This window comes from Corvus cornix, chromosome 1, assembly GCF_000738735.6.
Source record: "Corvus cornix cornix isolate S_Up_H32 chromosome 1, ASM73873v5, whole genome shotgun sequence".
Taxonomy (NCBI): domain Eukaryota; kingdom Metazoa; phylum Chordata; class Aves; order Passeriformes; family Corvidae; genus Corvus; species Corvus cornix.
Genome location: NC_046332.1, coordinates 78825434 through 78851752, shown reverse-complemented (window position 1 = coordinate 78851752; position 26319 = coordinate 78825434). Strand labels below are relative to the sequence as shown.

Genomic DNA, 26319 nt, shown 5'->3' with positions numbered 1-26319 from the left:
TTCAATCTTCTGTCTCATACTTACACCAGCTAGCCTCAGAAAGATGGCAGAAAAACAGATACAACAAAAAGAACATTGCCAACAGCAAGTAATAAGCCATTCTAGCTGAATCACTTAGAGGCAGTAAAACATCTGTTACAAATTTGTGTAGCATACAAGAGACACAACGGAGCTGATTCACCAATTTTTTTTGCTTCCCAATCTCGTATAGTATTGCAGCAACACTTAAAACAAAAACTAAATAAAATATAAACTTCCTTCAAGGTGCTATTTACACTTTTTTTGTGTAACTATACAACAGAAAAGGTATATTCCCAAAGAGTTCCCCAAAAAACAGCAAAGTAACAATACAACTCTGATTACTGCAAAATAATTTACCAGAAAGACTGAAAGGCATCCAAAAGATACACCAGAGGGAGGGAGGTGAGAAATGTACAGGCAGTACAAAATATTGGACACAGTTTAGTTAGCAAATATATTCTGAAGTCTGTATCTAAAATAAAACAGCTACAGTGATCTCATCAGAGAATGCTGAAACATTAAAACAGAAAATTGCATAATTTAGTAGAAATGTTCTGATGATGTTGACAGGTAGCTGTGTCTAATGCACGCTGACAAATATCTTAAGAGGATCATTTCTGGATCAGACACACATCATTTTGGAAAGTTCTTCCAGCTGTGGAGTGTTCAGCAAGAACAAGGCAAGTTGAGTCGGTCAGTCACTGATCACAGTTAAGAGATGCAAAAGGAAAAAAAAAAGACTGAAGCAGTACAGGGACATCTGGAGACTATCCTGGTCCTGAAGTTAAAGCTGGACAAGCTTTATTAGAATTTCTAGGTTTGGCTCTTAACAGTAGGAAGCAAGTGCAAAAAGTTGCATAACTGTTAGCTGAACTGAAAGTAAAGCTTGAGACTTTGGAGAAGTGAGAGATCAACTGGGTAAGACTGGGGAAAAATCATAGAAAATTACAACTCCAGACTCAAGCTGAAATGCTGATTAGAGACAATACACAGTCAGGATAGAGGAAGTAAAGAATATCTAAACAAGTAGTCTAATTTAAGATTAGTAAATTTCAAGAGTTGGAAAGAACGAGTTTGCTATTATATGGGATTGTCAAGCTGCTTAGGCTATATTTCAAAAGGAGTCTAAAGTCCTTAAAGACTGAATTGTGACAGCTTTCTTCCTGTATATGTGGAGACTTTAGAAATTTGGGACTACAAACATGTACCACTGGGTATTGCAGGGTAAAGACACTGCAAAACAGCAAAGATAATGTCTTAAAAACAAACCACAAAAAGGAGTCCAAGGATATTCCATCACTAATTCCATTTAGGAACTCGTGGTCAATAATACTACAGCAAGGAAATGGTTTTGAAATTCTGGTGGGTTATGCAGAAAACCATAAATTAATTTTCTTCTATGTAAATAAGAACGTGAAGTCACTGAAGACACGTTGGCTCAAAAACTACAAGATCAGGAAAAGAGTAAAGAGTATGACCAAAGTGAGAGAATTCTTCATAACATTTTAATGAACTATACATTGTCAATAACCACTACCCCCTCTAACTGAATCTAAGGTAGACCTGATAGTGCCTAGCAAAGGCATGTAAAGTGAGTGGCATGGCTAATTCCAAAACCACTGCTGTCCTGCAAGGCAAGAAAAATTTACCAGCAGTCTTCCCCTGGCACAGAAGATTGCAACACCCCCCCAAAGTCTCTTTAACTTCTTTACCCAAAGCATAAATTTACCTAAATCATAAATTTACCCAATTATTACCTAAAGTCATGCAAAGATGTCAGATCACGAGGATCTCTTTACACTCTCTCATTGCCCACATGTAGAAGCAGCACACAGGACATAACCCTAATGAAATGTAGCTAAAACAGAATGAGAAGCTTATCAAACTGATTCCATATTTCAGTCTTACTGGTGTAATTTAACAAAGTGAGAAAAGGAGGATAGAAGCAATGGAATGGACTTGCTTACAAGCTGAACACTCCTCCAATCTTCAGGAATGATATCCAGACTTCAAGTTATATACTTTTTTTCTTAGCTTATGACCAGAAATCCATCAAACATAAAAAAAAGCAGTAGAGGGTGTTTTCCATAAAACACTGTTCATCTGTTCACTTGAAGTGTACATTAGAACAGCTTCTACTGACTACATGAGTTGTCACAAAAATCCTACACCGTGTCAGCATGCTTTTTACAGTTGCATTCGAGTCACCATTTCAATCTTATGCAAATTGCTAGAGTTTTTATTGCTGATATACACATATAGTTTCAATCACCCTTCTAGAGAAACTCAACAAGTGATCATCAAAGTATAAAAAATAAGAAAGAAACTTCAGGGACCAGTAGGGGAATGCCTCAGAGCACAGTGGCTAGCCACTTAATGTGAACTCACAGTGGCACTTACCAGTGACCTTTTGCAAGGTCTTTAGGTCAAGTGTAACAAAGAGCAAAAACTCCGAAGGTTTACTTGAGTGCTGTGCAAGGGTTCACTGCTGCAAAGCTTTGCACAGGCAGGCTTGTTTCAGTGAGTAGATCTTTTAAGTTCAGTGGGAAGTGCTCACATACATTAAGATACTTATGCTTAAATCTTTGCAGGAGCAGACCCTTGAATATGGGAGAAGGTTATGGTCTGTTTATTTAAATAACACTTTTCTGAATCTGAAGAGTTGTTTTTCTTACCTGAAGTCTAGTATTCATTTCCAAGAAGTAGAAATTCTTACTGGAGTCCACAAGGAATTCTACTGTTCCAGCAGAGGAATACTTTACTGCTTTGGCAAGAGCTACTGCTTGTTCTCCCATTGCTCTTCGAGTTTCAGGGTCCAGAAAAGTGCTACAATACAGAAACAATGACTTTTTTTAGTTAAAAATAATAATTATTTAATCTTCTGTTTAAACGATGGTCAAAAGAGGACAGCATCATTATTTAAGTTATGAAAACATGTCAAGACTGTTAAATGTATGTCTTTACATTTATATTACCCCTAAGTAGATACACTGCATGCTTTACAATTATTGCTAATGTACAGGAAATTCAGGATAAATAACCATATTCTCTAAAATATAAAATAACAGAACACAACACTCTTTGAACAGTCAGATCTATAACAATGCAAATTAAATGAAAAAAAAGACATACAAACTGACGCAATCTCAGGAGATATTTATTATCCATGTTAATTTCAATACAGTCTTTTCCACAAATCTTGGATACACTCAAGTGCAACCAAAGAGCAGCTCAGCTACCACCTTGGGAGCCACTGTGAACACTGCCCAATGTCTCTCATTCTAGGAGAGCACTCCACCACATCCACTGGGCCAGTGAATTGAAAGACTGTGGAAGTCTTTCTGGAAGTAACCTATTCCTCTTGTTACTCTCCTCTACCATAAATGCAGATTTAGATTAACCTATGCAGATTAATTAGATACATATATATTTCTGTGGTATTCTACCAAAGCCTTGAAACCAGTTGCCCCTCAAACTGATACATTGATTTTCAATGAAAGAACATGTAGCTGTTCATCTTACATAAGCTTGTAAATACACTTATTATTTATATTTCTGGTTTGACTTACATTAGGCACGTAACTCAGCTATCATTTCAAAAGTATTTTTTCAAAGGAATAAACAGTCACTTCCACCTTACCTCTAAGTTACTCTTTTAAACTAAAACACTAAGTGTTACATATTTCTTGAGAGGGGTTCAACAGTGGGCCCTAATTCTGCAAAGGAGCAATCAGGGGCCTTCACCTATCTAAAGTGGCCCCAAAGCCAGTGAAGCTCCATCTGGAGCCCTGGACTGCACCCAGACAGAAGCCAGTGCTTGGTCAGGACTTACCTTTCAGCACTTACAGGGGTGCTTTTCACTGAGACCTGAACTCACACAAGAGCTAAAGACGTCTGCCACAACAATCCATATTTGACATGACACAAGAAGTGAGCAAGTATCTAGGCAAAGTAGGAGACAGTGGAATCCTTTTCTTTACTGGAAAAGTGCTACTTCACACCTCTGTCCTTTCAGTGCCCAGAGACAGATTCTGATGGACCGAAAGGCAGGCATTTTCAGAATTTAGGAAAAAATTTTTTTCTTGGCAAACATTGGGACCAACAGGAAATGGCAGTCAAGTCTCATTCCAAGAAAGCTGTATCAGATCCTACATCAGTTGAAAGGGAAGATCAGAAGACACAAAAAGGGTGTCATACCTATAAGAATAGGCACTGGTAAATGCAAAATAGTTTCATAATATTTCTTATTTTCATTCAGTAAGAGGATAATACATTACATGAAATCAACAATCTCTAATTCAGTGTGGAGTTTCTGCAGGGCTTTGATCATGAAAGGTCAATGAGGGGCTTATGAAGAACAAAACCTTCTCAATATCAGCTTCATACTGTATTTCTAGAATAACCATTATTACTTCTCATGTAGATGAAAGACAGTTACTCCCCTTCATTACAGTGGTGTCTTCCCTATACTTGTTAAATGGAGGTCAGAGATCTCACTGTTCACCTCCTGCTGCAGCCAGAGAATGGAACGCCGGTGTCACATTGCTAAACTTGATCTCCGCCACACAGTTAAGCTTAACACTCTGAAATGACTGGATCATCCCTACCATTGGCTAGGTTAATTAACCAAAGTTTTCATATTCCCCTCTGCTGCTTTACCTTTCAAATACATTGTTTCTCCCTTTTTTAACAACACACCTTTTATTAACCAAAATAACTCTTCTAAAATCTAATTAGGCATCACTTGAAAACACAGCATTTTAAACCTGACTTTAAATCTTTTTCAAACATAGATCTGTTTTTCTTTAGACCAAACAGCTCCTATGGCAGCCCAAAGGCTACAAAATAAAAAGGAGTCACAAAATAAAAGCATCAAAAAGAAAAAATAAATCAGACCTGACACTTCACTCATAAGACCTTCATCAAGTTATTGTGAAGTTAATCAAAGGGAATACAATTGTCACATTGTTTCTACAGCCAGAGAGACAAACCACATGGGCAAGATGTTACCTCTCCACTTCTAGTTCATCAGATAAGGTTTCCCAAAATATCCCTATCACCTTCACTCACAGATGAGGTTGAGATTTTGAAAAATAAAAACAGTTACCATCAGTGGAAATTTATTGCTCAGTTTGGACAAAAAATAAATGATCAATAACACTTACCCTTCCTCTGAAGATTCCACCACACTGAGGGAGTGAACCTCAATTTTCTAAATGTCAGCTTCCCTGCTCCAAGCACACTGCGTGTTCAAAAAAATTACTTACCTATACAAAATATTATCCTTTGAGATATTTATTATGTACTACCAGACCATGGGCATAAATATGCTAAAGGATTTGAGAACACAGTTCTGCCCCCGCATCTAAATGGTGCCCACCTATGAATCACATGCACAGTCACAAACAGAACAGGCTCACATTTCTCTTAACCCAAAATCCTTCAAGGATTTCTAGACAGTGAGAGGAAATTTAGAGTCTGACACACATATATGGATAAGAACTCTAAGGAGAACCTGTAGATATGTTCTCTAATTCAATAATGCACCTTTCTGCTAAGTTCCTTCCTACATACATTCATTCAAATTGTCAGTGCCTCTGAACAGATGACCATTCCTGCGCACAAGTGGCAAGGCAAATTTGAAGCGCTTTAAGAAGCTTCTAACAGGTTCAGAAATTGTTAGATAGGAGACACATTCTCACCAAAGTAAAGTTATAGAGCACTCCTCTGAGTTAGTCCTCCAATTATTGAATAAGATCGTCAGTTAATACTCCTGTGCATTTAATTTTGATTGACCCTAAAGGATCCATGGGGTTTTTCTCCACATGGGAAACAATCTCTTATTAATCACTCCAGCAGACAGCAAAATACAACCACACCTTTGCATTTTTTCTTGCCAAAATACAGTGTCTCATGGCAACCGTCTCCGAAAATGAACAGAGAAGAGTTTGGGCAGTTGAGGAACAAAAACTCAACTAAGGAACTATTAAATGTCACTCATGTCACTCACCTCTTTAAATGTCAGCCTCTGTGAAATGAGAGGACAACAGCATATCCAAAAATGTGTGAAAGTAGAAGCAGATAAAATTACAGTACATCACTGGAAGCTCTGTGCATCACTAACTTTGCCCAGCACAAACTAAAACACTAGCGATGATTGGATGTGTCTTATTGTCTGTGCTTACCAAAACAGAGTAGGACAACTCACCATGTGAAAAAGGCATAAGCAAAGTTTGTTGGTCTCCTATCTGAGTCTGGGGAATTGACCACCATGAACACCAGGGGTCCCTGGAATACTGTAACCTCATTCGTGTGTGAACTAAAGGGGCTTCTCTCTGCAAATGAGAGAGGGTTTTTCATTTGTTGTTTGTTTTTAACAAAAGACTAAACTTCCCTAGGAAAACTGGAGATACAAACACAAAATGATCCCATAAGGATAAGTTCAGCAGCTGCAGACTTAGCTTTAAGAAAATCATAGGTTACTCTCCAAGCCAAAAGGCCCAAAGTCTCTTATTAGACACTTAGGAAAATGCCATCATAATAGAGTAAATCAAAAAAAGGCATGAGAAGAGGCCAATGTCAAAAGCCCTAAATTGTCCAAAAGGCAAAAAAAAACCCCATTTTAGCCCACAACATCGCTATCTCCTGGGTTTTGTGAAAGAAAATAAAAAGGTTTGACCTATCTCAGAGGTCTTAATAGCAGCTACCATGTAAAACGGGAGAAAAGAGGACAATCTATTTCCTTCATCCAGCCATACCAGAAGAGGTGCGTCCAGGAGTCCTTAAACAATCAAACTGAAAGAGCATTCCCAGGAAGGGTTAGCTTGAGGTTTTAGGGTCTCTATGGTGTCTCACAGAAGTAAGTGCCCTGCTTATCTGCAAGTCTTATAACCCTTTGAAAATTAGTGGATTCTGCAGACAAGTGCAAGTGGCTGTAAGGCAGACAGCACTTCCAAAGCTGTCAGTAGAAGTCTGGCAGAGTCTAAAACATTCAACAACAAAAAGGAAGAAAAGTTTTCACACCAAATTTTGGAAGCTACTGACTTGCCCATGCTCTTGTAGAAGTATAGGAGGGGATGAGAACTTACTGGCAACTCCAACAGAGAAGCCCAAGAAAGTTGAAAGGCTGGTACTTTTGATGAAAGAAAACACTCTGATCACAGCTGGCTGGTGAGAGAAAGATGTATCACACCACTTTAATTGACCACAGGCAAGGAGAAGGAACAGGCAGGAATGACAGGCATTGCCTTACATACACTCAGAAGACAGAGGCAGAAGACACTCCTCTTTTAAGCGCTTAGGTACACATATATGCACATGTGCATTATATCAGGACCTGAAGTATTCACTTTCCACAATAGCACAGTAAGATCTTTAGGCATAAGCAGCATAAGGCTTCCAAGAAATCCACAAGCCCTACCAGGAAGGATTTATTAGTAGATTTGTATCTTTAAACTTTGGGGTTTTATTTAAAATACAGGTCAAACAGTGGCAGTCCTGCAATTACGATTCAACATTAACTAACAAGGCACCTCTAAAGAAACATCATTTGGATGATGTGCTTTTCCTCACACCCCAAATTGTTGCAGCACATAGTTCTGTGCTACAACAAAATATGGCAAACCCATCCCAGCTGGTGAACATATTACAGTGGCAATTCCCACAGGCAGTGATATACCTCTGTCTGCCTTTCTGAAATCAGAACTTCCTGCTGCGCTTTTTCTACACTTATTCTCTGATGACTGCCATGCAACAGAAAACACAGCAAGGCCACATCTTGCATAGCAGCAAAGTATTCCAGCTTCACGATAAACCTGTAAGATTACGATAGTTTTGCACTTTTGAGTTACTAGACACCTAGATCTCTAGTTCACTACCATGAACGGTACTAAACGTGGTGCAAAGTATTTTATACTTCATACTCCAATTCAAATGGAAATATACAGTATTATGTGGCCTTCACACAATTACTCTAGTATAGCCAAATACCTGTATCTGTGGTAAAATTCATACTTATTTCATATTTTATTTGACTTTTATATCCAAAAGTGAATATAAAGAAAAATCTCATATATATTAACAAAGCCATCTCATACCAAAATATATCTGATTGGTAAGATCCATATCCATTTTATACAAGATCATGAAAAAAATTAACTACACAACACCAGTTTTCTTATGGAAAGACACTGTAAAGCAAAATCAAAACACCCTCAAGAACAACATCAAAACTGCATTACAGTCAAATTACTGTAACAAACATTTATTTTCTTTGTGCTTTTTAATAGAATAAAATTTCCTTGCATTTGTACAATAAATAGAACCAGCAGCCTTCCAAAAGTGCTTTCAGTTACCATGAAGCTGCATCAAGAATCCAGTATACACACCTTGGTGCTTCCTCCACAACCTTCTGGTTTCTCCTTTGAATGGAGCATTCTCTTTCATTCAACCACAAGGCATTGCCATGTTTATCTGCCAAAACCTGAAACAATAACACACTGCTATTAACTAACAGATGTTAGAGATGGTCTTTTGACATAATACTATTATGAAGCATTTAGGGTTTGGGGGGTTTTTTCCCAATCTAAAAATAAAGCTTGGGAAAAAAGCTCATGTAGAAAATTAATTATGTATCAAATACTAATTGAACATTCCTTCAAATTCTGAATAGGACTATTCTAAAGCCTCTACGTAGAGTCTGTAGAAAGCAAAAAACCCTCTCACTTCAAAATTTGATTTCTGAATTTTTGGGGTCTTCTTACAAAAGGCTGAAATAAGATTAAAACTACATTTTCAAGCATTTTAAATTGCATTGCATTATGAAATTACACAAAAGCAAACCAACAAAATAAACATCTCCAAGGATGCAAAATTTTGCTCCTGACTTTCAGAAAGAATGTCTAATGAAGCTTTCTCAGTAAGCAAACCACAATGTCCTGTCTTTAGTGAAGAAGAAGAAAAAAAGATCTTCAGAAACTTTGTTATCCTCATTAAGGAGAATTAAATTTGCAACTTCCTCAGTACTTTCAAAGGAAATTAAAGCAGTAGTTTCAAGAAATTTTTTTAAAAATCAAGAACTACAGTTCTTGGCTGCAGCCAAGAGGTAACAAAATCAAGTATCCAAATCCAGCTACATAAATTACACACTAGAAAAAAAGCCCAAAAGTTCAGCATAGCAGAACTCTTAATTAATTCTTCAACTTCAAACTAGAGGTGAAAGTAAGGAACTCTGTCCCTTTATGAAATTGGTGGTATGATGCAGCCATTTCCAATACCAAATACTGGATTTGAAGATTCAAGTAGACTTCTTCCCATCTTATGATGATAACTCTACACTTGTTCTCAGAACAATTTCATTTAACACACACCACACCTGCTCCCTTTCTTCCTTATAAAATTTTTCTTCTAACCCATTTTTTTTCCATCTATCTTCCTGCTCTGATCTGCAGGAACCCATGACAATATTCATGCTTCATTCTTTAACAGTGAAGTTCTACACTGAAAACCGACAAGATAAAACAAGGAGACAATCTTCCTCAAACTGTGTGAACTCAACCATATCTACTCACATTTGTGACAAAGAATCTGTATTACTTATTATTCCTTTTAGTACCACAGAGCAAGTATGGCACCAGGCAAGATAAATCCTGCATCTATGACACCAATGGCTGCTAAGCCGTGAAAAATCTGGGGAGATGTGACTGAAAACGAGGCAGTGAACTCATGAAGACAACAAAAAACTATAACAACAACAACAAACCAGGTACTTCCTACCCAAATGCTCACCCATCCAATCCAGATGAGTGGAGCTCTACAGACTCATGGGGCCCTACAAGAAATCATTTGGGAGGCCCAAAGATTTTTGGACTCGTTTTTTATGGGGGTTATTTTAGTATTAAAGCAGTACCTTTGGAGCATAGCACGGTACTTGATGGAAAAATCACTGTTCGTTAAGTAGAATGATTCCTTATGAGCACTTCTGTTTCACTGTTAGAAAACCTACAACTTTCCACAGAATTCTGTCTCATCAAAACAAACAAACAAAAAAATCTTGGAACATTACAATAAAAACTGGTAATTGTGCTTCTCTCCTCTCTCTCCAGGTATTTTTTCTGAAGAGGATAATACATTTTTTCAATCCAAGCAGTAATTTTTTTTTTTCACTTCAGGACATTTCTCATATCCTACTAAACTTCAGCAACCTGGACCTTAAAAGAAATGTTTTTCCATTATTAGTTAATGGAAAAAAGAGACATGCATGAACATCTACTATGAGAAAGTAGTTATAAATAGAACAAGCCAACAACATCTAGCATTAGGCTTTTACTTTTATTCTGTGTATGCCATTTTCGGCAAAGGAAACTAATCACAAAACAACTGTATTTCAGACAACATTTGCAGCATACTGAAATCATCACCTGTGAGAGGACATGAGATTCCAGTACATATCTCACTAAAAATGCATGTCCCAGCTACAGCTTTTGTTTCTAATATCTAAATATTCATAACAGAAAATGCCCTGTTTTGCAGGATTAGATGATTATGACATTAGTCGATGCTGTGTACATCTACATGCCAAAATAATTAAGTATTATGCAGTGGAATCCCTCCTACATGATTCAGCAAAATTCTGTTTCCAGTTGCAGGATTGTTGTTTAGCCAAGTAGTAGACATTCCATGTACCCTTACTTTAAACCTTTTATCAGATACTTCAGGAGAACAAGACTTCAAATCAGTTCAAGCATAAAGTGTATTTGGACTATTTTCCTGTTAATTGTTTTAGTCTTTTCTCATGTTTTACAAAGTGATTGTTTTATACCTAGACACAGGAAATTTCTTATTTAACAATTGTAAGTACCAGTGCTTTGGAGAAATATAAGAAAGCTAAAAAAAGTTCTATTTAAAAGTTACTGCTAAATTAATAAATATTTGGCATCTGGTCTCAAATTGTTTGTATATTCACCAGTTTGAAAATGAACCAAGGTCAACGTCCTAAAGCTGATTAGAACATGAAGTTAAAGTGATATGCTATGATATTGTTAAAAAGTACCATCAAAGTGCTTATATAAGGAAAACAACATTCACTGTATACCCACTATAAATTATTAATAGCAAAGCCATTTTGTTGAAATTACTCAACAGTTCCTAAATACAGTACTGCTTAATTTTTTTGGGGTAGCCTTTTTTTAAACCCAAAGGAATCTAGACTGTGTAAAATCTGCCCTGAACTCATGGAAGTATGGAGGAACCAATCTCATCTAACTTTTGTCATTGAAGAATCAGTAGGAACCTGCTGAATCTCCCAAAACCGCATGCACTGAAAGAAAGAGATCTTTAAGGCATGGTGATCTGCACATAAAATAAAAAGATCATAAAATAAAAAAACAGGCAGCCAAAAATTATTAGCCATAGCAAGAGAACATAGAAAGATGCTCTAGCAATCTGACCTCTTTTGAACCCCAAGATCAATGTTGAAACTGAGAGTTCACGATATACCTTTACATGACCCTTCAATAGACGATAAGGTGGGGTTTAGATTTCATTTTTACACCATTTTTCATTTTGCTGTTTCACTGTTTACAGACTATTTCTTCATGTCTCTCTTCCTTCTTCACTTCTCCCCTTCTACTCCTCTCTGCTGAGACTGTACTGGGAGTACTACACCCAGCTCTGGAGTCCTCAGCACAGGAAAGACATAGGCCTGTTGGAACAGGTCCAGAGTAGAGCCGCAAAAATGATCAGAGGGACTGAACACCTCTCCTGTGAGGAAAGGCTAAGAGAGTCGGGGTAGTTCAGCCTGGGAAAAAGAAGGCTCTGGGGATACCTAATTGCAGCTTTTCAGTACTTAGAGGGGGGCTGATAAGAAAGATGCAGACAAACTTTTTAGCAGGGCCTATAATGACTGGAAAAGGGGTAATGGCTTTAAACTACAAAATAATAGATTTAGACTAGATATAAGGGAGAAATATTTCTTTTTGAGAGTGGTGAAACAATAGAACAGGTTGCCTAGAGAGATGATGGATGCCCCATCCCTGGAAACATTCAAGATCGGGATGGACAAGGCTCTGAGCAGCCTGATCTAGTTGAAGATGTCCCTGCTCATTGCAGAGGGTTGGACTAGATGGCTTTTCACAATCCCTTCCAGCCCAAATCATTCTAGGATTCTATGATATGCAAGTTAGCCCCATAGGAAGCACCAGGCTGGGGCACACATCTGGCAGAGTGAAAAATGTTAAATATTTCTCTCTTATAAATCATTTCATACTATCAAATTTACTGTTGTTGTTTCACTTAGTTACTGAGATACTTCAGGCTCTCACTATCTAAAAAAAAAATCCAACAACCACATGTCACAACGCAGAAAGGGTTTAGATTTTGGACAAAAAAATTAAATTTCTGTGTAAAAAGTGAAATTTCTGTTGAGGAAATGAATATGCTCTGTATAGATTTCTTGTCAGGAAATACCTCAAGGCTATTGACAAACACAATTCAGTTACCTACGTAAGATCAAACATCACAAATTTTTAAATCATCATTTTGGGAGTGAGTGCCTAAAAGAAACAACTTTTGGTCTGCATTAGCTGACCTGACTTAACTCTAAATCCAATAAATGATAGAAATGGTAATAATGCAGAAGTTAAAGAGAATACAACTGATTTTGAACCACAAACTGCCCAAAATGGGACACAAATCCTCCTGAATTCCCAAGGAGAATTAGATACTTCAGAGCAGAATTCCAAAATACTGAAAAAAACACCTAGACCTTGCAAGAAATTGTTAAGCATGGCAGTTCTTGAACTCCTTCATTCTCTGCTGCATTCAAGCACTCCAACAGGATCCAGAGTTCAAATCTCCAGCCTTCAGAACAGATGCCTATAACATTTTTTTTCTCCCCCAACAAACTGAGCACAGCTCAGTCTTCCTGCTAAAGAAAGGCTAGAGAATAAAAACAGGAAGGCTGTATTGTACATGATAGCCATGTAGCTTGAGCAATGACCCAAGACACCGGAAAACACAAGACTCTAGGCCTTTTTTAGTGGAGTGTTTGAAACATCATGAACTTTGATTTATTTATGAGTTAAAACCTCATTAAATAAATACACAGTACTTAATAGTAGCAATAGTAGTAATAGTACAAACCTGGATTTCTATGTGACGAGGGTTATCAATGAACTTCTCTATCAGTAAGCGATCATCACCAAAACTTGAAGCAGCTTCTTGAGATGAAAACCTAAAACCTTCCCTTAAATAATGAAAACAAAAATAATAATCACCTGTATTTTAAAAGTTAAGTCCTGAAGCATACAAGAAAGAACACTTACTCATTTCAGTAAACAGTCAATCTTCACTAATCAACACACATATCCGAAAACCAAGTTATAACATTTGCATTTGATTCTGTAATGGGTATCCCTTTTTTCATGCTTTTCTTACAAAGACAAAAAAAAAAAAAAAAAAAAAAAAGGTCAAACCAAACCATTCTCAAAGCACAAAAAATTTCAGTGTGTTTAAAAAGCCTGAACATTTACAATTTTTATTCATTTTCTTTGTTGGCATTTTCTTCTGCAAAAGTAATAAAGTAATAGAATTTTAAGACCCAGTAATCACAAAGTACTTGTTATACAGAAGTAAAGGTGAAGCTCACCATTACCTACAGCACACTGCCCTCAATACTCAAGAACAGCAGAGGTTGGTTAGTTGTGCATTAAAGAACTGCAAATGTAATATAGAAAATTCCACCACTGAACACAACCTAAAGGTGCAGTACTTGACTTCACAGAACACAACAGATGTATTAGCAGATTTTCCCTGCCTTAAAGCATAAGTGAGTGTTATATGCAGCATTCTGTATGCTTCCCTCTGTTTCTTCTTTTACATACATAGTTAAACAAAATAAAGATACTTTATTTATTAACTTTTTTTTCTCTAAATAGCAGAAAGAATACTCCTTGGCTCAAAACCTCTGACAGCTCCACGAACAGCTTTCTCAGGGTGAGATAGAGCATAATGCAGAGACCCAAAGGCTTCACTGAGATTTTCTACAGGCTCTGTAAGCGGTATATTAGTCCCATTCATGTTGATACATATGAAAAGCTTGGTCAAATGTCTGTGTGACTGACTACTGAAACACAGCATCCCCGACATTTGTGCCCAGAATAAGAACTACAGCACAACTGAGTTGAAGTTTTCATGCTTTCCACCTCTTGGATGTAGTTAACCCAGACCATAGACTCACAAGATAGGTAAATTTACAGTAGAGAAAAGTGTGTATTTAGAAGTGTATCTTCACCTTCTTTCAACATTACGGGATAATACATGTTGTAATTTTGAGACATTATACTTAATGTACAACTTTCCTAAGTTCATATTTAACTTCAATATATTTAATTACCTAGTTAAGAGAAAAAAGGGACATCAAAATTAGCGATTCTGTGCACTACCTGATCTGTCAAAAAAAAAAAGTGCTGTAACAAACAGCCATACACAGTGTTTCTTATTGAAACAGATTTACAGCTATTTTAACTCCTACATCAAAGGCTCTGTTTTGCTTTGTAAACATTTTTGTGTCACAGTTTTATGCACAATTATTCACAACTGACTTTTTCTTTCACCGAAGGATGTGTGCTATTGCACTTTAGAAATCTAAACTGCAATACTTGTTAAAAAAAGACAGGTGCCTAATCATCTCCTCCATACATCTGTAAACCTTTTTAAATTAGGAACGACTATCTCAGATATTCTGAACTTGTTTTATCTTACAAATCTGTGCGGTTGAAATTGTCCAGTGATAAAAATTACTTCCAACTGGCTGTGAGGAAAAAAATTGCTGGCAAGAATGAAAAAGCAGAGCAGGCTTTTTAGGGAGGCTCTGTAATCTCAATGCAAGACCCAATCAGGCAAAGTTCTAAGCAACCACCTTTAAACTGAGTGTTGATGTTATTCAGAGGATGAAGCTGGACGGACGAGATGCTGTCTCGAGATCCCTTCAAACATGCACAACTACAAAGAGGAAAAACAGGATCTCTCTAAGGTTCCCCTCTATCCCTACAGTACATTTACTCACGCTGAAGTTTAAGTTGTACAAAAGCATTACTGATGTTGCCACAAGCCTTCCTGTGGTTGTCTGAAGTGAAACAGCCATGCCAACTTTCTGCCTCCAGCTCTGAGATCAGCAGTGCTGCTTTAATTAAAACAATTTTCTTTCAAGGCAGTCAGACATTAACAAAAGACTGTACTCATTATGTAGAATTTCAGTTTTCAGTATCAGGAAATAGTAAAATAAAATGTTTTTTCTCGTCAAGGCCAGCATTAGAAGGGCCATCTAGTTAAAAAGTAGATGTTTGATAATCATTAGTATAGTAGAAGCCCTCTAAAGCCCTAACAAGTAGCCAATAGATACTCAAATGTTGTTGATTTTGCACACAAAAACCAATATCCATTGCTTCAAGCTTAACTCCAAATTTAAAAAAAAATCCTAAAATTATCTAGTCACAGCATTTATGTATGTTTACATATGTAGATGGCATGTGAATATGTGGGTTTTTTAAAAAATATGGGTTTAGGAAACACTGTTCTTCACTCATCCAATGAGATTCCTTCCCCTCGCTTGAATAGCACATACCTGTGCAGGACAGACCAAAGATGTCAAGCCCATACACTCCCATTTTTGCACAGTAGTTTGAAAGGCCAAGTGCAATGCTTCGGTAAAATAATAAAACTCAGTGCACAGGCTTGTCATAGGTAATGCTATTGAGTTTTTTATTGTCCTCTTATACTGCACACTTCATATTTCCTTTGTTTTCGGAGGTGGAGGACTCAGAATGATTTGCTACTTATTATTCCCTATTAACTTCTTCAAGTCCCACTGCTCATTCCTTCAGAGCCATTGGAAGATTACAGCATCAGGGGAAAAAAAGTAATTTCAATCAATGCTTCTAAAGACAGGCAGGAAACTGCAGAAAATTACTATTTCAGACTACAAAAACACATTTACTAGTAGTAGTCCCCACATATCCTGCTGCACCATTCCAGTGAAGAGCAACAACTGTGGAACAGCAGAAATAAACACAGCATGGCACCACAAGACCACAGAAAAGAAATTATAAGGGGTTCTTGGAATCTGAGAACAGATGTTTGATTTATGTTCATAAAATTGGCCTTAGCACCAAGAAAGAATTTCAGAAACAGGACAATTTACATTTTCCTGTTACTATAGGTTAAAAGACAAAATCTTTCATCTCTCTAAATATCTGTTGCTGGAAGCTGCCTTGGTAAAAATTTTCAAAACAGATACCCAGAAGCAAGACTTCAATATCTAGGAAAAGTTACAGAAGAAGCGACAATAGGGAGAAATCACTAACACAAAACTCCAAATTTTTCAAAGGTAAATCTTAAAAAATAATTTAGTACAAATTCCCAGCTTGGAGGTTATCATGCCTGCAGCTGAAGCTACTAGCTAAAGAAACTAATTTCTACATACACGTTCAGAGTTTAAAACATGGGCCAATAGCTCCTGTACAATGACCTCCGATACTGAACCTACAAGCCAGTAAGTGCCTTTACGTGCAAAGATCCATCATAACCTCTGCCAGAAAGTTTCAATCTGTTCTTTGGAAATGATAGAGTCCTGAATTTAATTCCTTTTCAGAGGTGCCAGCACAGTCCTCTTAGCACCTTTTAGATTTAACATTACAGTATAAGGACAAGGCTTGCATAACTAACCACAGTTACTAACCATAACTCCAAATAATGAGGACCTGAATGATACTTCAGAATTGAACTGGGCTCGATGATCCTTGTCCTTCCCATCCAATTCAGGATATTCTATCATTCAAAAGCTTTCCATAAACAAGGCAAGCAGCTCAAATTATCATTAAATAGGACTGAGTCAAAGTAATATCACTAAATTAATTTATTGATATGCAAATGTACATAAAAGACTATCCCTAGCTAGCTTCTACTGGTACCAATCAGCTCTACCAGGTGACTTTCTAAACCATAACCACAGCCTTTCTCCAAGTTAAGTCAGCAATTATGATTTTAGATCCACTTTTCATTTAAAACAGTTACTTTAATCAAGCTCCTTTGCTCCTTTCTGAGCTAAACAAGAAATGAATGCCTTCCTTTCAAGTCCAACAGATGCAACTGCTGCCTGAACAAGATCAAGGCAGTAATTTTGGATTCTAAAGCAGTAGCAACAAAGTATCCTTTTAAGAAAGAAGGTTATTCTAGATCTTCATTCTAATGCACAAAACATTATTTTCCTATTTGGATTTGAATACAAATGGACTAGAGAGAGCAAGGTACAAATAAACCCACCATGTTTTCTTTAAATCTAAAATTTAACTGCTAGACATTCACTGTTCTTTCATCCAGCTTTTAGGTTTTGACAAACAAAAATTTAATAGGGGACAGAAAAACGACAAGGAAGTCATGCAGGTGACTAAATTAAACTAATGAAAATTTCAGTTGTACTTTGAGTTGACTCCAGCAATTGTGCTGCTCTCTCTGTGCAGAAAGGAAAACATTCATGTTATTTTGGATCAAATAGGCTTTTCATTACAAGTCTTTGAAAAATCAGAAAATACGTTTTTCTGTAAGATCAGCAGCACATGGAGTTGAAATCAGGCTCCTCGCTGCCAGAATATCAGCAGAGAATGGACTGTAAAATTCTGAGTCAACAACAAAGCATCATGAAATGTTCAGGATTCTGACAACGAGTAAGACATAAAAACATCTGTGTGTTGAAACACATGTTGTTTGAAAACAGACAAAAGTACAATAGTTTGCTGATACAAATACTTTAAACACAGAAGGATGCAATTATTAGCGCACATTCTGGTAACACCGTATGTGTTTCCACGTATGAATCATCAGTCTCATCAACTTTAACAGAACTAATGGCATGCATTAATGTTTGTGAATCAGGGCCAATAAATATTCTACCTAATACAGAGAATTAGTAAATCAGCATTCTGAAAGGCATACAGCAAAATGTTATTTACACTCTAAATTTACAGTCTAACATTGGACTAACAGCAGACGTAAGTGTTGGTTTTTTACTTAAATTAATGGATGATGTTCTGTAAGGTTTGTGCAAGAAATAATTAGAAATAGGCACACGCAAACTTCCAAAGTATATTGCTCACTCTACTAAAAGGATAAAACCAAATAATATCCAATTTCTCCATCTAACATTTCATATCTGCTCAACTGTCAGCTCAAAATGGCTTAATGGGACTTCAGTAACTGCAGCATTCATCAAGGCAAGCTTTTGGACAGCATCTCACCTGGTCTCTTCATCATCCCAAGCGATTCTCATGCCTTTCCCACCACCACCTGCTGAGGCCTTGATCATGACAGGGTAGCCTAACAGCAGGGAACAATTAGACAGAAGTTCAAACTTTGTTCAGTTGGTCAGAGGCACATGACAACTGACCACATGTCCAATAAAGCCAGTAGACAATAACTTCGTTTATTAAAACACTTTGTTTGCAGGGAGAACAGAGGAGAATTTTTTCTTTTCAAAACTTAGCTGTCAGTGCAGTAATTTCTACAGCCAAGAAAGGCTGTCTTCTCCAATTCATTTATACTAAAAAAAACACTGAATGAATTATTCCCAAATAATGAAGTGATTTATGAATAAGGCATTTGACCTTTTCAGCTCACATTTCTTTAGGAACAAAATTTTTTTCCTTTGTTGCTGCTTAAATAATTTTTTTTTTAATTAATAGCAAAAATGAGTAGATAATAAATTAAGTCTAAAGACTGAGTAAACAAATATGTATCTTATCAACACTTCTAGTGCAGTACATTATAAGTAACAGAGCAGCTCAAGACCTGTGCTTCTTAGACATTATGTAATAGTATCAGAAAAGAGATTGCTTTTTTTTTTACAATAAAAAAAGTATCCTCCCCAAACTGACAAGTAGTAAGAAAAAACAAGCAGTATAAATCTGACAGCATTGTACATAACCGGCAATATCTTACTTGTAGAACAAGATACTATAATACAGATATAAGGCAGGACCTTCATTTTCTGAAAGTTAGAAAATTACAGTAACAAAGTACACCGTTTAAATGAAGATTTAGTAATGATTGTTTCTCTTTTAATTCAATCTTTTCATTCAAAGCAACTTCCTGCAACAATTTCTTCATACCAGAGAACTTCACCTTTCTCTACACGAACATGTAGAAAACTAAAAATTGAGGATCTGATTAAAATGCTTTTGACATTTCTAGGATACCAGAAAATTCTTCATGCCTTTGGTCTCCAGTATGTTTAATGAAAATCACAACATTAAGGCAAATATCAGACCAGTTGATATTGTCTGGCAAGAAGAGTCTATCAGTCCTTGAGAATTGAAGAAACATTCTATAAAAGGCTTTGATCTGGGGACAGAAAGAGACATTTGAATATGGTTCCTAGAAGTGGTCCAGTCTACTGTCATATGTGTTACTGGTATTTACAGTTTCTTTCTGGAATGTAGATCTACCCTTGCTCTGTCAAGTGGCAGCAATACAATATGCCCACCTCTCCTTCATAGTGATCTAACTGAAAGGAGGTTCAGGAGAAGATAATTAAAACCAGGAAGATCTAGAAAACCTTTTTTTTAATTAAAAAGTCTGAAATAGATACCGAAAAAAAGGCATGAGACAAGCATAAGAAACAGTAGTGTTGATTGGAAGGCAGGAAAGGAGCAACAATACAAGAGAACTTTAAATTAACAAAGAAAAAAAAATCAATAAAATAGTTTCCAACTTAACACATTATTAGACTGTGAAACCCCAGGCTGTAAAGCATTCACATGGCTGAAAGCTGTAGAGAGGTAATAGTTAAGCATATGTAGAGCACAAACCAAGCTCCTATAGGCATGCATTACCAAAAGGCTATAAATCTTCATGCCTTGGAGTCTAAAGCAGTCTCTGGTTACAACGTATGAGGTTAAGACCAAACAGAGCCATGCAAATAACCTTTCTAGAGTCTCTCTTAGATTTTCTTATGAAATACCTGATACTACCCATAGAGGGGTACAGGATAAGTCAAGTAACAATGAGTTTGATCCAGGCCTCTACAATCTCAGAGGTTAAAGGCAAAATAACTCTAGATTACGTGCAGCAACAGTGAAGTTCAGCCAGTTTTCATGAAATTCAGTATATGCAATATCTACACAGGAGCATTTTATTGATGCTGTAGCTGCATTTCCAGATCCCTGGCAGCTACCAGGCTCCTACACAAGCCACTGGATATCTTGAAATAAAGGAAAAAGCACATCTTGTATAACTTTTATGCAAGAAATGAGATTTTACTGGATAACACTAGCAAATCTCTAGCAATACTATCCCCATCTGGAGACCCTGTCCAACCCAAATAGCTGAAAGACTGAAATTTTGAAACAAACATTGTTTTCAACCTTATTATGGCAATTTCCATCACCTAATCTATCTTATTCAGTGTTACCTATACTTGAAAAAATCATCATCAATTGTGCTACCAATTTCAGTCTAACAATATCAGTCTCTTGAATGGTTTGCTGATTTTAATTCTGTAAGCAGAGTCTAGTCCTAATTTACTGTTCTTTAGTTTCAAAAGCAAAACAGGTGTGCTGAAAGTGAGCCTCAGTGAGTCTTTATATGCTCCAAAATGTAATTCATATATGACAATTCACATGATTAAATTATCAGAGAGTATACATGGGCTACCAGTATCATTCATCAAGTACGGGACCACGTTGCTTCCCCTCCCTCCCACCTTTTATGTACAGCGATTATACGTCAACCACGCTTGTAGGCAAGGCAGTTAAAGACTCCCAAGAGCCACTATATAATTAAAATAAAGTTGGGGTTTTTTTAAAGTAAGGCCTGTTTTGAAAAAATGCATGCAACTTCTCATGTTGAGAAGTAAAAATTGCAACAGACTTCTACATGTTAGCACGTAAATTAGCCAGTCCCCTGAAAATAAGGGTACTGGAGCTTTTGCTCAAATATGAGGTTACACACTCCTTGCTCTTGGTGGCACTGAACTAAACTTTAGAGCAGCTCTTTAGCCAATAGCAAACACTGAAAGAAAGGTTTTGTAAAATTTAAGTTTTGCACGCATATTGGGTATAGGATACTGGGATCAGAATGCATTAATCAACACTCCCCACTTTCATACTACTCAGCAGCAATCAAAATTGCTTAAGTATGTTCATGTGGATTGGTTGGATTAGTTGTGGGAAGGGAGAGGCATGCAAATAATTTCTAACACCATTTATAAGTACCCACAACAACAGCAATGAAAAGACTCACAAAGCAGACAAATTTTTGAGTAGGTATTAGGTTTTCAATTCTTCCCTCAAATTAGATGCCAATTTATGTGAAATTAAAACTGCATATGAGATTAAAACCTATTCTTGTTTTACATTCTCGTGATGCCTCTTAAAGATGGGTCTAAAGATCTTAGGAGGCAAGAAGCTAAAAAGCTGTCAAACTTGAAGATCACCGCACCTACTTTTGCTGCTAAATAGGTACTATTAAGTTAGGACTGCTTGTTTCCAGGACAGTTACTATTCTGAGAATCTGAATGATAAAAGGAGTAAACAAACTTCTGATGTCCCACAGCTGTTAGCTCCCAGAACTTTGCCACCGTGGCTTTTAGATGTCATCTAACCATTTTTATAAAGCTGCAGATAGTAGACCACAGCACACATTGTGCAATACCAGTTTGAACAATATTGCATGTGGTGATATCAGATTCTTTTCAATATCCATTATTAAAAGCTAGCACTAACTAAACCCATGTCAAATGAAACATGACAAAAAACCATCTTTTTCACCTCTTCAGTTTTGTACAGACTTTCATTTAGTTTTAACTGACTGCACTTCATAGCTGTTCAATCCTTTAAAATAGAGGAGTCAAACTTTCTGGAGTTTCATCAATGCTTCAGAATCAAGAAGCCAACAGTTCTTAATGTACAACTCTACACACAGACCTAAAAGCAGCATGGGAAAAGGGCCAATGTAATTAAGCACTACAGAAAGGATCACAAGAGCAAAATAGCCCACACCAGCAGAGAAGAGAGACTCTAGAAAGGAGCCAATACAGCAATTTGTGCCTGAACTTCTTCCAATTTCCGATTTAGCTTAGTATCTGTGTCACATTCTCTCCTGACAACTCAGGAAAATCTCTCAAATCAGGGGCAAAAAGACGGTTTCCTTCCCACACCTAGAAAATGTGTATCCATAGATAATAGGCACTGAAACAGGTAAAGGCTTGTTTCTCAACCCTGAGGTGCCATGCTCCACTACTACAGGATCTTGGGCCAGAACACAGCAGGGAGAAGCAGGAAAAAAACACAGGCAGCAAGAGAGCATCAAACAGAGTTTTAGCGTTTTAAGCGCTAACCCATGGTTATTTTTTTAATAATTTCTTGAGCCTTCTTAGAAGACTGAAACTCTGGATTAGTGAAATCAGAAAACAATCTGAAAGTATTCCATTGTATGTCAAGTGCTTTATACACAAGGACAAATACATTATATATATATATATATACAAGACACTATAATTTCATTCAATCTTAAATCAAAATTAAAATCACTACATTTTACTCTGGTCAGTGGTTACAATTAGACAGAAGCTTAACCCAACTCATCAACTTGTTGAAACATGAGGGGAGAAAAAGCTAGAAGGGACGTTTTTCTTTCACTACATGGTATCATAGTACAAACCCTTCTTGTATCAAAACAGTTTAAGAATTTTCCATCTAAATAAAGCACCACCCAGCTGTCTGTAATTGACTTTATTATCATAGATTTAAGACTGCCTTGATAAAATGACCTCTGAAGTGCTACTGATATCAAAGACAGGAACCAGTCAACAGAACACCGAAGAACTCAGAGGAAAATTAAAAAAGAATGTATTCTAAAGGGTGTCTAGAAAGCCTTCCTTCTATACTTCTAGTATGCCTTCTAACTTATACTCATCAAAACTGTTTAAAAAATACTTGCAGGAAATCTTTAAAACACAAGAGCAAGAAAGACTATTGAAGAGAAACTGAACTGAAATAAAGTCACAACACTATGTGACTAAACCCAATTTTATTTACCATTCTCCTCTGATTGTTCCAGTTTGATTAATAATCTCTTTCTTTTGGTAATGACAGTGATCAGTTATCACTGGATTTCACAACAAGGACAAAGCCTGACCCAAAGAAATGCTGACTTCAATTGTGTCAGCCTACAAGTCAGCCAAGCCTAGGAGGGGTTTCAGGGCAGTTAACCAGTGCAGGGTAAAAGGCCCAACTTAAAGAGGAAAGATCTTACACTGCTTAGAAGTTATCTGTAGAGGTGTAAGTCCCGCTTTATCTGGCACATAAAGGCACAGCAATAGCTTTTGACACAGGTGAAAAGCTGTTTATCTACCTGTGATAAACCTAAACAGCTTCTCATGGTTACAGTCTCAAAGGGAAAATTAAAGGAAAATAATACATCTTACTGTATTAGATTCTTCTTCTAGAAAGCATTTAAAAACATGCGTAATTTCAAGCATGTGGTTTAGTATTTTCACTAATATCAAGCTTTAGTAAATAAAAGCCAAAACTCATTAAACACACATTACACTTAACCTTCATCAAAATGAGTCCCAGACTCATTTGCTGGTTGCTCTTTTCACCGTTCTACAAGATAATTCTGAAGCTGAATAGTGACTTTATTCCAGTAAGCACAGAAGGCTGGTGCTCTGGAGCATATTCAAGCTAGCTACAGTCCACACAGTGATGAAGAATGAAGATCATAACATCACCGGTGTCAGTCTCCATATAAAGGGAAATGTACCATGCCTAGCTTCTGACTGTCATGTCCAATTGCAGATATACTTTCAGACAACCCCTTTAGTGAGGTACTCATTACTGCGTATTACAGTCATTCCACAAATCATGGCTGCACTTGTTCTGCAAAGTCCCGTTTGAAAAGCTCAAATGTGATGATTTAAGAGACAGGGCGTTAATTCCTAGATTCTTCCAGCCCTATGGGCAACAGGGAACTTAAAAACTATTAAAACATTATTTGTTCTATAGGGATTACTTATTACACATTCAATTTAGTCAGCCATGTCTGCTGAGAGGCACACAAATCCCACCATAGCTAATTTAAGAACTTACCAATTTCCCTTGCAATTCTGACAGCTTCATCTGCATCCTGTAAAAGCAGGAAATGAGACCCAACGTTAATCCCATCAGCCATTGCACTATGTCCTGAGGGCAGTCATATATTGCACTACTGTCTCCTCCGATTCATTTAATGTTTGATTTTACAACCTTCTGACCCTTTTCAGCCAGAGGAATGTAAAATTAATACCATAAGTGGAATGTAAATTCTACCTCATCATTAGTGCACTGGGAAACTCAAAGCAACGAGGAATCAGCTGACAGGAAACACAACCAGGATGGCAAAATGATTTTCTGCAGTTGTAGGAATTTAATGCTAGAATTTAGAAGTTTACAATCAATAATGGACCATAAATCAGATCGTTAAAGTTTGTCCACTACCAGCTTGTTTCTGTCCTCACAGGTATTCCTTGTGTTTTCCTGATTGCTGTCAGTAGGGGGAGTTGATTCTCTATTGTTTGGGAGTATTTCAAGTTCAGGAAAAAAAAAATCTTGCAGAACTTCTTTAAAGACAAATGGGTTTTGTTTACTCAAGAAGGAACACAAGCACTTCAGTTTTGAAAGTTCTGTATTCTGAAGACAAGATAAACCTTAAATGCATCATTTTAAACTATATCTGAAAGAAGAAGATTCCCGTAATTGTTTTCATTTAAGAGTTACACATTACTAGCATACAACAACTATAAAAATCCTTTTGTTGATGCCACCTATTGCTGTAGCTGTGTCATACTACTGCAGCCTGGTACAGAAAAAAATCCTGAGAAATTCAGAGAATAAAAAACCAAAATACTTGAATTGCTTACTTTTCAATAATCAAATCGCTTCTCCTGCATTAGTTAATTCTAGTTATTTCTACTGATAACAGTACATTTCCATTATACAAAATCAGAAAGAAAAAGGGTTAAATTACAGTGGTACGGGTTAAGTTTGAAAATTCCATCCAAATTTGCTAATATTTATACTATCCCATGACATACATTAAAAAATTTGTATAGAAGGTATTAATGTCTGGAAACCACCAGCTGCTAACTGTGTCTGAAACTATGGGGGCTGACTTATGAACATTAAACTGAAACCTGATATTTTTAAAGCTTTCAAGGCAATCCATTTTAAAAGCACCCAGGTCAGAACTTTAAAAAAAATACATAAGAAATGTTCATACCTGGTTCATTTATGTCCGATAATAAAACAAAATCCTCTTTAAAAGTCTTCAGTACCTAGTAACAGCCCCATGAAGAATAAGGGGGCTGGCAGGGGAAGTTGTCAGAAAATTTAATTTCCTTTCATTAGCTAGTCTGCTCCACAAATCGGTGCTTGTTAAGTTCAAAGCGGTCCTGAAAGCAACATCAGTTTTAAGTCTTTTTACTCCAGTCACATCTGTTAATGAGATTTTTCCAAATAACAATTGTTTTTAACTCAAGAGATAAATCTAGCAAAAAAAAACCCTGCCCCTCACACTGCTCCCCCCCAAAAAATCCTCAAGAGTTTACTGTTTTATTACACCTTGCTGCTTTCCATGACCCTGCACCCTCCAAATTTTAGCTTAAAGGGATAAAATGCATGAAAAGGGTCATTTAAGAATGTTAGTGGTTTCCACACATTGAGTTTGAAGGTTCTTTGTTCCTGCCTGTGACAGTTATGCGAGAATACTTCCCCTTAATAGCCTCTCTGTCAGGAAGTGTTAAACCTGCCAAATGCAGACAATTAGAGCCTCTTGAACAAAATGCAGGAAGAGTGATGACTGATGAAGAGCCACGATTATAGTCGAGAAGGAAACTTTTACATTTCTTTTCTCTTGCAAATTCACCCATATATTTGCAAAATAGAATTAAGGGGGGGAAGCAAACAGGGTAATCTTTTTTCACTTAGTTACCTGCAAACAAGTGGCTAACTGATACACTACAGTCCACAGGAAGACAAGCTGCAAATCATTACAGGGGAACTTTTCACTGCCACTGTATTTTTATACATGCATACAACAACTTTAGGTAACAAGCAGATTGGTATCAGCAGCACTAATTGTCTTAGTTCTGGCTTGAAAAGACTTCAGTCATCTGCCAGCACAGTTATTAATTTACACTGTTTCAACATCTGTTTCTTTTACAGTTCTAACATATTAGAACCCAAACTCTAAGATACGAGGGGGGGAAAA

The 26319-nt window shown here is 36.8% G+C and overlaps 1 protein-coding gene across 1 annotated transcript in view; it reads right to left on the bottom strand.

Moving 5' to 3' along the window:
* PCCA (propionyl-CoA carboxylase subunit alpha) overlaps nt 1–26319 on the bottom strand; it is a 274195-nt gene that overhangs the window by 165660 nt on the left and 82216 nt on the right. The window contains exons 8-12 of the mRNA XM_039561855.1: nt 24162–24198; nt 18312–18390; nt 13162–13264; nt 8409–8503; nt 2697–2847 (exon numbers count right to left, since the gene is read on the bottom strand). Coding sequence (XP_039417789.1) covers nt 2697–2847; nt 8409–8503; nt 13162–13264; nt 18312–18390; nt 24162–24198 — 465 coding nt within the window. The remainder of the gene's footprint in view (nt 1–2696; nt 2848–8408; nt 8504–13161; nt 13265–18311; nt 18391–24161; nt 24199–26319) is intronic.